The following is a 13,378-nucleotide window of genomic DNA, read 5'->3' on the forward strand; positions in this document are numbered from 1 at the left end:
CTCCCCTGGTGCTTTCTGCCAGAGGCTCCAGGTTAGTCCATTGTCTCCACCTGCGGTGTAGAGCACATTTTTAACGTCTTGTCCTGTCTGGACTGGCCCAAGAGCTACTGCATGGACTATCTCCTGTTTGATTTGTTCAAAGACTCATCGTTGCTCAGGACCCCATGTGAATTCATTCTTCTTTCGGGTCACCTGGTAGAGTCATGAAGTCTGATGGTCATGGAAAACATTTTTCCTCCTTCTTGTACTTTGTCCTCAGTTTCTAGTCTTTACTTTCTCCACACTGAATGGCATTGAAGTGCCCTTCTGTTTTGTGTTCCCAAATCATTCTGAGTTTAGTCTCTCTCCTTGTTACTACCCCCACCCCTTTGGTTTGGTGTCATCAATAAATCTCCTCAATTTACTGCAGATAAAAGAGGAAGGTGCAGAGGAAGGTCAGGAAACTGTAATCACCCAGACTGGAATTCAGCCAGGACACAGGGTTAACTACTGTGCTCTGGCAAAAAGTGCCAGGAAATCTTTAATGACCACAAGCAGTCAGGGCTGCAGTTTGATATCTCCTCTTCCAGACAGCACCTCCAGAAGTGCAGTACCCAGTCCTGCTGTGCCGAGGAATTGATTTGCCTCTGACTTGGAGGAAGGAATGCCTTGTACTCGGTCACCTGCACTGTTTATTCCAGTGCCTTGCCTCCTTTTTTTCCTGCTTGGGGATTCTCCTGTGCAATTACTAAGCTAGGTCTGGCTCTACTTATCTTAAGATCTGACAGTATCACAGCCTGAGGTGATGCAAACAGAGTGCTACCTTCAAAAACCCAAGTGTATCAGAGGTGCTTTTTTTTTTTCGTCGCCTCCTCTCTCTTCCTTTACAAAGAGCCTCCATTCTACTCCACTGTCAGATGGGACTCTGCTGGGACAAAGTAGCATCTGTCACACTCACACAATCAGCAGGACCAACTGCCAAGATGAACGCTTTGGTGCTGAGTTTTCAAAGGTGCTTTTGAAGTTTGCAGATGTTTCTGTGTCCAGGAATATATATCATTTGGATGCTGTGGCTGTGTAGTTATGAACAGTGATACCAGCTTGCATAAGCAGCCTCCTGCAGCTGCCAGCACAGGATTTGAGGCTTGTAGGTTTGGTTTAAGTGATGACAACACTAAAGGACAGATGTACTTCCTGTCTCAGGAACACAGGAGGTGGTTTTGGTACTACTGCTCCAGCTCTAATGGCCAAGCATCCTCCTCATCAACCCCTGTTTTGGATTTCATTTTGCAATGCTTTGGAGTGGGTACGTATCGGACAGGCTTTGGGTTTTTTTGGTGGGGATGCTTAAGGTGACCATGTGTGATGTGAGGTGGAGATCTTGCTGTGCAGGAGGATAGCTCTGCCAGCAGCAGTTTGCTGTGACAGTAATTCACAAGGAATATGCACGCAGGTTAAGGATAACTTGGGTTCACCAGATCAGGCCTAAAGCGAAGGGAGATGAGAGCAGTCCTTCAATGGTCTGTCTGCCCATTGCCACTATTTTCGTGAGAAAGAACAGGTCTCTTCAGCATTTTCTCTGCCATGCTCTTTTACCTAAATTAGTCTCTCCTCACAATTTTAATATTTGTAACTATAAAAATCCCCAATTAATGACACTGCCTGGATTCTTGGCTGACTCTTTGTTTTGTTTGTTCTTTGCAGAGCCAGCTACTATCGGAAGGGTGGGTGTGCAATGTTGCCTGTCAAATGGATGCCTCCTGAGGCTTTCATGGAAGGGATATTTACATCCAAAACAGACACATGGTGCGTTTCCTTTCCTTCTCTTTCCAGTCTGTCTGTTGTAACCCCTTTTGTAAAGTGTCAATATTTTGTGAAAAACACGTGTTCTTGTTAATTTCTCTTTTACTAAAAAGACAAGCTGGGTCTTTCAGAGACAGTAATCTTGGAGGAGACAAGGGAACAGAAAGATCAGACCTGTGCAAAGGTGGGTGCTGCTGGGGAGGTGAGCAGGCAGGGAAGGGAGGCTGAGGCAGATGCAGGTGCTGCTTTGCTGCTACAGGGAGGAAAGTGTTAGTTCCACGCTGAGGAAAGCAGCACAGAAGGCTGCAGGCAGGATCCATTCCTGCCCGTGAGGGAGAAAGGCATCATACATGATGGCTTTCATCTTTCTCCTGGCCTGCAGCAGCAGTGTAAGCTCTTGAGTTGCCGGTGGCTAGAAGAGGGGGAGAGAAATTGGGTGAGCAGGAGGCAAGAGCTGGGCATGTGTGTGGAGGGGAAGGGGCTGGCGTTCAGGACACAGCTCCTGAGCAAGCCCAGCAGAGGGGTGGGGTCACGCTCTCACGCCACTGACCTGCTCCTGTCTCAGCACCAAGCACAAAAGTTTCCATTGCTGCAAATAGCTCTTCACAATTTTAATCAGCAAGATGGTGATTTCCGAACAGCTGACCCGATGAATAGTTTGGAGGGGGTCCTGTCTCAGTCACTGTCCCCAGGGCTTGGCAGGCCACACCACACCACACAGGCCCAGGACTGATGTTAGCTGGGGAATGTTTTTATTGTACTCTGAGCTGCAGGTGGGGGCTGTGGGGCTCAGAGCAGCAGTGGGGATTCACTGGCATGTTATTTCACGCACAGTGGCTTAATCAAGAGGAAAAGTTTGTCGTAAGTGATCAGACTCCACTCAGTTCTGCCTCCAGCAGTGGCGGATGTCAGAGAAAAGCATAGCCTGACTTTCACATTTGTTACGTCGAGTTGAAAAGTGCTGAGTACCAGGGCAAAGCAACCAGATTTACCTACCTATATCGTAGACTTCACTCACTTAACAGTCAATGATTAGCATTCATTAAATGATTCAAAGTCCACCGTGGCAACTCTGCAGCTTATTTCTGTCTGAGTCCTGTAGCAGTGATTTCCAGAAGCTGCCTGAGCATAGACTGCAAAGAGCAATGCTGATGGTACTGCATCGAAGGGCATTGCCCCTTGGTGATCGTCATTCCCGTATCCTTCACTTTGTTTTCCTTCCCTTCTGTACTCAGGTCCTTCGGTGTGTTGCTGTGGGAGATATTCTCTTTGGGATACATGCCCTACCCTAGCAAAAGTAACCAGGAGGTTCTGGAGTTTGTAACCAATGGAGGAAGGATGGATCCACCTAAAAACTGCCCTGGGCCTGTGTATGAGATTTTCACTTTGATATATTCATACAAATAAGTTTCTGTTTTGGATGTTGTTCTCTAGTTAGAAGTTAATCACTTCTAAGATTGATCTTATCTTGGCTGATCTGTCTTATTGAATTTAAGTGCCTGTGACTTCGAGTTAATTTTTCTGTGTGCTTTGCAGAAGAACTAAGGGCCCCTTTGAGAAGTACTGGCCGCTGTTTGTTCAGTCAAAGATGGTGCAGTATTTCTGTGTCTTAGGTTAGCTGTGAAAGTGCAAGTACATAATGTTCTTCACAGGTAGGGAAAACTGAGCTCTGTTATCTGTAGCCCTGCCTACCTTTAGTGAATTGCCCAAGGGATTTCAGGTGGGTAGGTTATTTCTCTGATGTGCTGCGGATTTCACCCCACTGGTGGCCACATTTCCATGATTACCAGTACTTCAGCTGTCTGACTCCAGGGAAGGCAGAGCACTTATTTATTAAAGTCAGAGTGGTGATGTGAGCTCATGTGACTAGTTGTTATGTGCCTACAGAAGCTGCTCATGGCAGGGAGGTTGGAACTAGATGATCTTTAAGGTCCCTTCCAACCCATACCATTCTATGATTCTATAATTTATGAGCATCTCCCATTCTGCTCTTTCAGTTACCGCATTATGACCCAGTGTTGGCAGCACCAGCCTGAAGACCGGCCAAATTTTGCCATAATCCTGGAGAGGATTGAGTACTGCACTCAGGTATCAGTGTTCATTTGTCTCAAATGAGAGGGGTGGAGAGGGTGTTGTTGAGGAGCAGTTTAGATGAGCCAGAACGTAAGATGAGAAGGCAGCACTGCATTACTGCAGTCAGCAGTCCAGGGAGACACATGTCAACCTGGGACCAGTGGCTGGGATATTTATCCCATCAGGTGGTTAATCCTTCTTGTCTTTCACTGCCAAAAGGCACAAGCTTGCACAGCTTTACATACCAATAGCAGATCTGTAGCTCTGCTTCTGCCTTTAAAGGCACAGAGCCTAACAAGCAAAAGAGCTCAGACAGGCCAGTACCCACATGCACTTCATGTGCTTCATGTCAGCCACTCTATCCACCTTAAGACGTGGTCAGCACTGAGCAGAAATAGTTCTGGCTCAGAGCACCTTCTCCATGTGGCTTCTGCAGGTGTGGGCAGTTTTCTGAATCTGGCTGTGTTGGAGAAGGGAGGTGGAGAGAGCCATGCCAAAGAGTAGGGATTCTAAGGCTAAGCAGTGAGGGAAGGATGTGGCTGGCTTTCCAGGCTGAAGTCTGAGTTATTAGTTATTTTTTACCACCGTTTTTAGCTTATAAGGAGTGGAATAGTTTGGGAAACATTTTGCTGCCTGCATCAGCAGAGACTTCTTGTGTGGCCTCATACAGTTATTTGCCTCAGTCAGTTTGCTTTCCCTCACTGTTTGGGAGGCTTGGTCTGTTTTTCATGCATGTTTGGATCCTGGGATTGGGAGGCATTTTTTTTCTCCTATCTGTAGCTTGCCATGGCATCTAGCAATAATTAAAGGTTGCTCAGATCACCACACTTTCTCTCAGTTTAATTTTCAAAACTGCTTAAATAGAAGAGAACTGCAGTCCCTATGGATTCAGGCTTCAAGGGGTCTGCCAGTATTGCCTTCTCTCCGCATTCCCATTCCTCCCTGGTTGTGTAGAAGCAATACTTTCATGGCTGAAACTTTCTTAATATTATCTGAGAATGTTATGAACTTTGAGATGATATAGATTCCAAAACAACATTCCCACAGGAAATTTCGTTGGACATAAAAAATGTTTTTCATTGGTTTTGTGCTCTCTGCTGTTCTGTGGTGAGTTTTAGGGTTGCTTTTTTTTTTGAGAGAGAGAGTTTAATTTTAAGGGTATCCCATTGCATCTTACGGCTAACTGCATTTTGTCAGCATCCCCTGCACATGGAATGTGGGCTCTGGGTAGCGGGAATTATGCTCTGTGGTCATAGCATGACAGCCATCAGATGCATCAGGTTTTTAATCAAGTCCAAGTGTACATGATGGTAGCAGACTTTGAGAAACGCTCATTGTTCTCCCCGGCAGGATCCAGATGTCATCAACACTGCTTTGCCAGTAGAATATGGCCCATCAGCTGAGGAGGAGGAGAAGGTAGCGATGCGCCCTGAGGATCCAGAAGGAATTCCTCCTCTCTTGGTCTCCACACACCAAGACAGAAAGGATGACAAGCGAACTCTGCCATCTCCACCGCCCCTGCCATCAGCCATCACTGCTGGAAAACCTCTAGGGAAAATGGGAGCCTTGGAACAGCCAGTCCCAGGGAAGGTGCAGTCAGCCTCAGCGGGGGGACATATCAACATGGCCTATGCCCAGTCCAATCCCCCTTCTGAGCTGCACAAAAGCCGGGGCTCCAGAAACAAGCCCACCAACCTCTGGAATCCAACCTATGGTTCCTGGTTTGCGGAGAAGCAGGCCAGTAAAAACAGTTCTCTGCTGGAGAAGGAGATGCCTGAGAGGGAGAATTTAGGACAGGAAGGAAACTGTACTGTGGGGCCCAACATTGTGACTGGCAGGCTGCCGGGCTCCTCCCTGCTGTTAGAGCCATCTTCCCTAACAGCAAGTGTTAAAGAAGTGCCTCTCTTTCGGCTCCGCCACTTCCCTTGTGGGAATGTCAACTATGGATACCAACAGCAGGGCTTACCCTTGGAAGCCTCCACGCCACCTTGCGCTAGCAGTTATGAAGACCCCGTCCTTAGAAACAAGAGCCACATAACCCAGCAGGGGCCATGAGAGCCCTCTACCCTCTTGACTTTTCCCCCTGTGGCCCCTGAGCCTTGAAGAGATGTCCTGTTACCCAATACACCACGAGCAAGGGATCTGACAGCGTTACCTTCCATTTTGTGCCAACTTGCTCCAGAAGTGCCACCCTCGAAGCCGTAATTTCAACTAACCCGAGAGGCTTCAAATCACCAGAGCCCCAATACAGTAAAAGAAACAAGGGGGAGGGAGGATACAGGAAACAGATGTTAACTGCAAGGCCCAGCTGCTGTTGCATCAACTCATATGCATGGTCGTTGTCATGCCCTTCCCGTGAGCTTTTCTCAGTTGTGCGTTCTCTGCTTAAGTGTAAAGCCGCGGCTCACCGCCTTGAGTGTTTCATGTCTGGGGTTTTCCATGCCAAACCTGTGGTTGCTGTGGAGCACCTGGAGATCTCCTGCAGCTGGAAGAGGTTGTAGTGGGTTTGGGGAGAACATCCTCTAACCAAACTGCAAAGGATACAACAGCGTTGAACAGTGACGCGATGACACGTTCCCAAGTTTGTGTTCCAGCTACAGTCCAATATGTGAAAGGCCTTGAATGCGCAGTGATTGTGGGGGTGTTGGCAGGGCAATAGAAAGATGCTGGCCATGCTGCATCGCTCGAAATAGAGGGGAGAGGAAGCACAGAGGATGGCTGTAGATGCTATGAGGCATTCTGGGTTGGGGGGGCTGTTGTTTGGCTGGATTTTTTGTTTTGTTTTATTTTTCCTGTGCTTCAGCACTGAAACTGAGTAAAGCCCTTTAACATTCCTTCTGGCCTATAAAAGTAGGAATGTCCTTGTGCGTGTCAAGTGGAACCAAAGTGAAGTTTTAAAGGACCATGGTCATGAGAGAAACTTTCACTGTGCCCTGAAAATAGACAGCCACCTGCATACCTCAGAGGTGTACAACAGCCTTTGACATACCCTGTACAAACAGGAACATAAAGGAGGAAGACTACATCGTGCCACAGTCCGGATGCCAGATACTGTCTGTGTTGGAAGGATTGAGAGTCCTTTTTCCTTTAACAAAATATGTGTATGATAGTGGTTTAAAAACAAACACTGCATTGACTCATTTTGTACACCTTGTGCATGAAAAAATATTCCAGTTAAGTGTATTGTCAAAACATAGATGTAGGAAATAATTCATGTGTAAAGATGTGCATTAGTAACTTCAACTTAGGGTTGCAAGGAGCTGTTTTAGCATGAACGCTATCCAAAAAAGGGTGCCCATTTCCATAGAAATGGGTGTACTGGAGCATCAGCAAAGGAATGTGAAGTTGTTCTTCAGTCTGAGACTCTTTGTTTCCGTGGAGTGATTCCGAATCTGGCCCTGGATCCAAACATTGAGGTAAGCTTCTTGTCTTCTTAAGGGAACAAACCAGAATCTGCATTTCCATACTCCTAACCTTTGAGGTATGCAGATTGAAATTGGAGGGCTTGGTTTGGGCCACCACCCTTGTAAAAATAACAAACAAAACCAAAAAACCCAAACAAAACACTAGGAGGGGAAGAGGGGAAGGTAGTGTGCTTTCCTAACCTGCCTTTCTGACACCTCTGATATGCAGAACTAAAAGCCTTTTTTACATGAATGCCAAAATTGTATGTGGTAGTTGGTTAATGGGGCTGTGCTTGTGTTGGGGGAACGCTCGAGTCGAGCTGCTCCGAATGTCACGTTCATCTGCTAGCGACCCATCGCGCTGCGGCTGCGTGGGCTGGCGGGGAAGTGTAATGAGGGTTACACTTCAGATGTCCTACTGCTGTGCACAAGTTTCTTTAGCTTGAATTCTTTAGAGAATATTTGTGATCTGCGAGGTTATTAGGCTTGGGGCTCTCAGTGTGAAATAGCCACTAGGGAGGGATTCTGTCTGGCTTAGGACTGTCTTAGTGTCGTACTCTGGTCTCTCTTTTCTAGCTCAGTAGACCCAATGAGGTAGTTTTGTGGAGTCTGGGGAAAGCTGATTACTTCAGGAGGCAAGCACTATCAGAACAATTTCTTACACTAGTATCTTATTCACATATAATAGCAATTTTCATTTAAATAGTCCAGCTTTCTCATTTTCAAAAGAGCTGAGGCTCCTCACTGTTTTCTTTAGCTCTTCTTTGCATAGGAGCACACTCTGTTTTTGCTGCCCTGCCTCTTACATGTTCCTGAGGACAGAATCTGACCTGTATACTGATGGAGTGTTCTTAAAGAATACACAAGAACAAAAAGTTGCAAAGTTCATGAACTTTGACTACCTGAAATTATTAATTCTTGGATCTGGGGCAGGAGCTCTGATGATGCACAAATGCAGATAAGCTGCTAGGTTATGATGTTAAAAGTAGCATTTGTAAAGAAGCTTGAAAAGCCTGAGCAGCAAGGGATGTCTGTAAGTGTGTGGGAGTGAAGGGGGGAAGGCAGGCTTTCCCCAGCCGTGGTGACTGCTCTGCAGCTTCTGCTGTGCACTTATTTTAGCACAAAAGTTCAACTACCCTTACAGAATGGGAGTTGTAAACAGTGGAGCTAAACCATAACCACTTCTTACCTGTGGAATGCGTGAGGAGATTAATTCTGGCCAAGGGAAATGGTGAATTACTACTGAAATTCTTTAGTCTGCCGGCTACGGTGCATTGAGATAAATACTGTTCAGCACTAGCAGCTGGTTTTCAGTCAGCATCCTTCCAGTGTCTCCAGTGTAAAATGCTTTGTTGTGGGGTTTGGGGTTGGTTTTTTTTGAAGGCGGGGGGGGGGCTTTATTTGTTTGTTTGGTTGGTTTTTTTAAATCTCCCCTCTTAACTCTTGGAATTCAGAGGAATTCAGGAATCTGAATTTGGGCTTATTTTTAATGTAAAAAACCACTAAATCCCTGAGCTCTTCCACAGCAAGCCTTTAGTTTGGTACCCCCATGTGCTGTCCAAACACAGTACCCCAGTTTGCAAAGACTGTTTTGTCAGTATTGATGCTAATCAAATCTTGTCGCTCAGCAACAAGGCTTGGAGCATTTGCCTGTCCTTTTTCTTAGAAAACAAATAATATTATCAATGACAAATGATTTATATGAATTAATTGCCTGGACCAAAGGGTGCTCTGCTACTTGTGTGCAGGCTGCATCAAAGACAGTTTCCTGGCCACTCTGCAATCGCATTGCTCAACTTGAAGTGTCTGTCCTGTTGCCAAAGCACTGCCAGGATTTCAGTGACAGTGCAAAACTTTATTTGTATCACTGGGATGATGTGAAGAAAGCTTTCCTTAATGATCCCCGTATCTTCCATCGCTGGGGTAACAATTCACACTCCAGCAGTATCAATTACTGTATCATGTCAAATTAGCTGAAGGGCTGACAGAAAGGATGAAACATTTAACCAGTAAGCGTGTCAGAGCTGCAGTTGCCAGGTGGGTTTGCCCTGGGTTGACAAATGACTAGCAGTGAGGTAGGAAAGAAGCTTCTGAAGGGCTTTTCCCCAGGGCAAGCAGGGCAGAGGGAAACAACAGAAACTCAGCTTTCACATTTCCGATAGCTGCACACCATTAGCAAGGGCATTTTGTCCAGTCATGAACTAGGAATTTTTCATTTCTGTGTCTGGAAAGATGCACCTGTTCAGTTCTCAGAGCTGCAGTGAACAGAAGGGGCTTAAGTTACCATGAGCTCACCAGACTAAAGCAGCCTGGTGTGTGTAAATCCCAAATTCCCTTATTTAACCCCTCCATTCTCGGCTTACAGTGCTGTAGGGGGAAAAAAAACCCAACATGTTATTTTAACCCTCTTGCCCCTTTTTGTCTATGGCTTATTGTTTTAAATATACTATATTGAGAAAATGTAAATATTTTTAAGGATTTTAAGGTTGTTAATCTTTTCCATTGGCAATATTTACATTCTGGTCTTGTGTGTCTTCCTCACTCTACAGCAGAAAAGCGGGAAGCGGTATGATCTACAGGATGCGAAGCACGACTGGGAAAATCCTGTGCTACCACTCTTACACTCTGAAAACGGCTTGTTTCCATGTGGATGTTACCTGTTCCCTATCGATGTTGGGTAGGTTTCTGGTTTGGTAAGCTGCTGAAGGCAAACTAGGTTGAGATGCCTGCTTATCTGCCTTTCCAGTTGTCCTTTCATCTTCCTTTTCGCTACTGAACCTTGTTTCTCCATCATGTGCCTGGACATGAAGCGAGGCAAGAAGTTTGGGTCGTTCTGCTTCCTCGAGGAGCGAGTGGAAGGAGCGGTGGCGGGAGCGGGGCTTTGCTGTAGCGAGGGAAGGAGGTACAGGTACCACAGGGTGAGAGCACGAGGGCTGCGCTGGTTGGGCTGAGCCAGCCTTTCACAGTGGTGGAGGCAGGGCGGGTCGCTGCCTTCCCTCCCGGTGTCCAGGGAAGGACGCAAGCTCAGCATGAGACACAGTCACTGGGCACAGTCATTTCTACACTGTGTGATGGCAGAGGTCTGAAATGGGCTATGAAGGATTTAACTTTGCACGTCTGCTCCTGTTACTGAGCCCAGCCTCTGGGTGACGAGAACCTTGATTCAGGAATAGCATAAAACAGCCTTTCACAGCAGCAAAGACATCACCCTTTGTCTGTCCCAAAGTTAAACCCGTCACAGGAAAGTGTCTGAATTGTCTGCATCTGGCTTCTTTTAGTAACAAAACTTCATTATAGTAGTGTCTGTCTCATGTACAGCAGTTTATGCAACATTGTTTATAAAGGAAGGGCCTGTGCACTTCAGGGATACTATGAAGAAAAATACTAATATATGGTCATTGAGTATTTTGTATTGAGTAGTGTATTTGTATTGTAAACAAGTGTAGTGAACCACAAGGCATGAAGACAAATAAAATGACTGTAGCTGGCTTCCTCTGTGTTGGGCTCTGTAATTGGATTGGCGTCAGAGGGAGGTCTCTGGACATCAATTTTTATTTGGTAAAGTCACAGAAATGTTAAGGTGCGTGGACACACAAAGGAGCAGGTGTGGTGTTACTGAGACACAGCAGTGGGTTGAAGACATGGTGCCTTGCAGTGTCGTACCTCCAAGTTTCTCACAGCGAAAGGTGCTGTTCCTTCTATTACAAACCACCAAGTTTGGCTTTTACCTACAGGAAACTGCCCAGTATAAGAAAAGAACAAGGTATATGGTTGAAGAGAACATTTCAGTGTTTTCATTCCTAAATGTTTATATCCTAAGACAGCATTTTTTTTTCTTTGAGTCTGGACATGGACTTTGAGTAGGGCTAATTATAAGCTGTATTTTACTAGCGTGGCGTACCAGTATTGAGTCATTTGACAAGCAGAGGTAGCTCCCGCCCCGAAATGCTCACTTTTATCCCCTCCCCATACCCTTCCTGTGCCATAGCTAGCTGCTTTCACAATAAATGGTCTTTGAAATTAGGACTGACTTATGTATAAACCCTTTTCTCCTTCACTTGCTTATCCACATGCTGCTTCTCCTGTGGTTTAGTTAACAAGACCGTTTTTGCTGAGCAGGCATCTGGCAGGCACCGCTCCTCTGCCTCCATTTCCCCCACACTTGGTTCTTCCCTGTCTTAACTGAAAAGGCAGCTCTCCTGTGTGCTTCTAGGAGTAGAGCTACCAGACAGCCACCACGTACTGGTTTGGATCTGCTGCTGCTTGGCAATCTTTGCTCCAATTTCCATTTTTCTCCAGAGCAGGAAAGAGGAGGCAGGTGGGTACTCTTGTATGTGGCTTTCATGGATACAGATTCAGTTTCCAACTGGTGTGTGACAAGGCTGCTGCAAAACTGGAACTCCGTAAAAGCCACGATGTAAATGCTGGACTTGCCACCTATGTTACCTCTCACAGGTAACAGAGCTCACTTGTCAGAGAAACTAGGTTAGGTTGCAAATCTGCAGTGCCAGTTTTGGATCCTCCTGCCTCAGATCTTGCACGATAGCAACACTTGAAAAGCAAAGGCTTCCTGCCCAGAAAACCACTACTGTCAACATCTGCAAAACAATCACTGAATCCAACTGGACTGAACTAATTGGAAATTAATTCCCCATCCTGGGACACCTCAAGAAAGTCCTCGTCCTCCTGCCATACCTGTCACCTCTCCTTTCCAGCCAGTGTCCAACAAAGCTTGAAAGATTTCATTTCTGAGAGCACTGACGAAGTCCATTTTCTGAAATTGGACCCCAGAGACACTGTGGAACAAGGACAAGCCTCAAAGTCTGGACAGGCAGCACAGAACTGCTGGGGACCATCTGTTTTCTTATTTATAAAACACATATTTTATTGATTATGGTTTATAGGGACTTGGAGGATCATTTGTCTTTTTCTAACCAGTCTGGGGCTCTGATCATACCTCAGCACAGCACCTAATTTCAAACTTCACTGAGTTATTTTCAGAATTTTTTTTTTTATGACACAAAGTGTCCTCTTGGAAGAGTTGGAGAAAAGGATTATGGCAACTTACCTTGGATTTAGGGAAGCACAAATCCCTTCACATCACCAACTTGAAGACAGCCATCAGTAATCCTTTCTGGAATGGAGGGCCTGAGTTATTTCTCTTTTGGGACACATAAATTTTCAGTGCTTCTTGCTTCCTTGCAGAAGATTCTCAGTGCTACCGAAACAGCTCCATACTGGTAACAGTCCTGACTTGTTCCTCTAACCTACAGCCCTCTAGCTGATTAGAGCCAGAGCCTTCAGGAGAAGTGGGCAGCTAGCAGAAACAGAAGGGAAGGCACACTACACCAGTCTTCAAATAACATCAGTGCCCTCTTCTCTACCTATCAGACGGGATCCAGTGAAGTCCTGCAGTCTTTGCTAGCCCAGGCCACTGAGACCCCACTTCCAGCTCAACTGGGTGTAGCTACAGAGCCTGTGGAAGGTGGAGCCTGGCACCCTTGGAGAAAGAAAGTTACCAGTGAATCAGAAAACTCTCTGAAAGAGGTTATTCCCATATATCCCTTCATCTGTGCAAGAAACACCAGACAGAAATGATGTGACTGTAACAAACTGCCTGAGCTTGCTGCCTTACCCCCACACTTATTCCCCTACGTACCTCCCGAAGAACCTCCACAGTGACCCGACAGATAAAGCTGTTACAGCCATTCCATCTTCTCAGGCAGGAAGAAACAGCATTTCTGACAACGAGTGTTTCATCCCAGCAAGTAACTGCCCCCCCAGGAGCACAAGGCTGGGACAAAGCAGTGAAACGTGCTGTACAAACGCTTTGTTTGACAGCTGGCAGTTCTGTATCAAATAGCAAGAAGATACAAAACCTTCTGGTTTATGCACCACAGTTGCTCTTCTGTGCTGTGTCCCATTTGCCTAATTTGTACACAAGCACAGCAGTGAGGGGATGTACATTCTGTAATGACCTAAGGAAAATGTTTTTGCCGTACTATTTGCACCAGGGTTTCATTTTACTAATACCAGCAAGAAACGGGCATTGCACGAAGTAAAGCTCAGTAAATCACTGAATATCTGCGTCTTCAAATATAAAGCATTACTTTTTATTT

The 13,378-nt window shown here is 45.9% G+C and overlaps 1 protein-coding gene across 1 annotated transcript in view; it reads left to right on the forward strand.

The window, feature by feature from the left end:
• Nucleotides 1-5,910, forward strand: part of ALK (ALK receptor tyrosine kinase) — a 108,444-nt gene extending 102,534 nt beyond the window's left edge. The window contains exons 22-25 of the mRNA XM_010176753.1: nt 1,684-1,785; nt 3,018-3,152; nt 3,780-3,870; nt 5,206-5,910. Coding sequence (XP_010175055.1) covers nt 1,684-1,785; nt 3,018-3,152; nt 3,780-3,870; nt 5,206-5,910 — 1,033 coding nt within the window. The remainder of the gene's footprint in view (nt 1-1,683; nt 1,786-3,017; nt 3,153-3,779; nt 3,871-5,205) is intronic.
• The last annotated feature ends 7,468 nt before the right edge of the window (nt 5,911-13,378 follow it).

The sequence above is a fragment of the Antrostomus carolinensis genome, unplaced genomic scaffold (genome assembly GCF_000700745.2).
Source record: "Antrostomus carolinensis isolate BGI_N321 unplaced genomic scaffold, ASM70074v2 scaffold5321, whole genome shotgun sequence".
Classification (NCBI taxonomy): domain Eukaryota; kingdom Metazoa; phylum Chordata; class Aves; order Caprimulgiformes; family Caprimulgidae; genus Antrostomus; species Antrostomus carolinensis.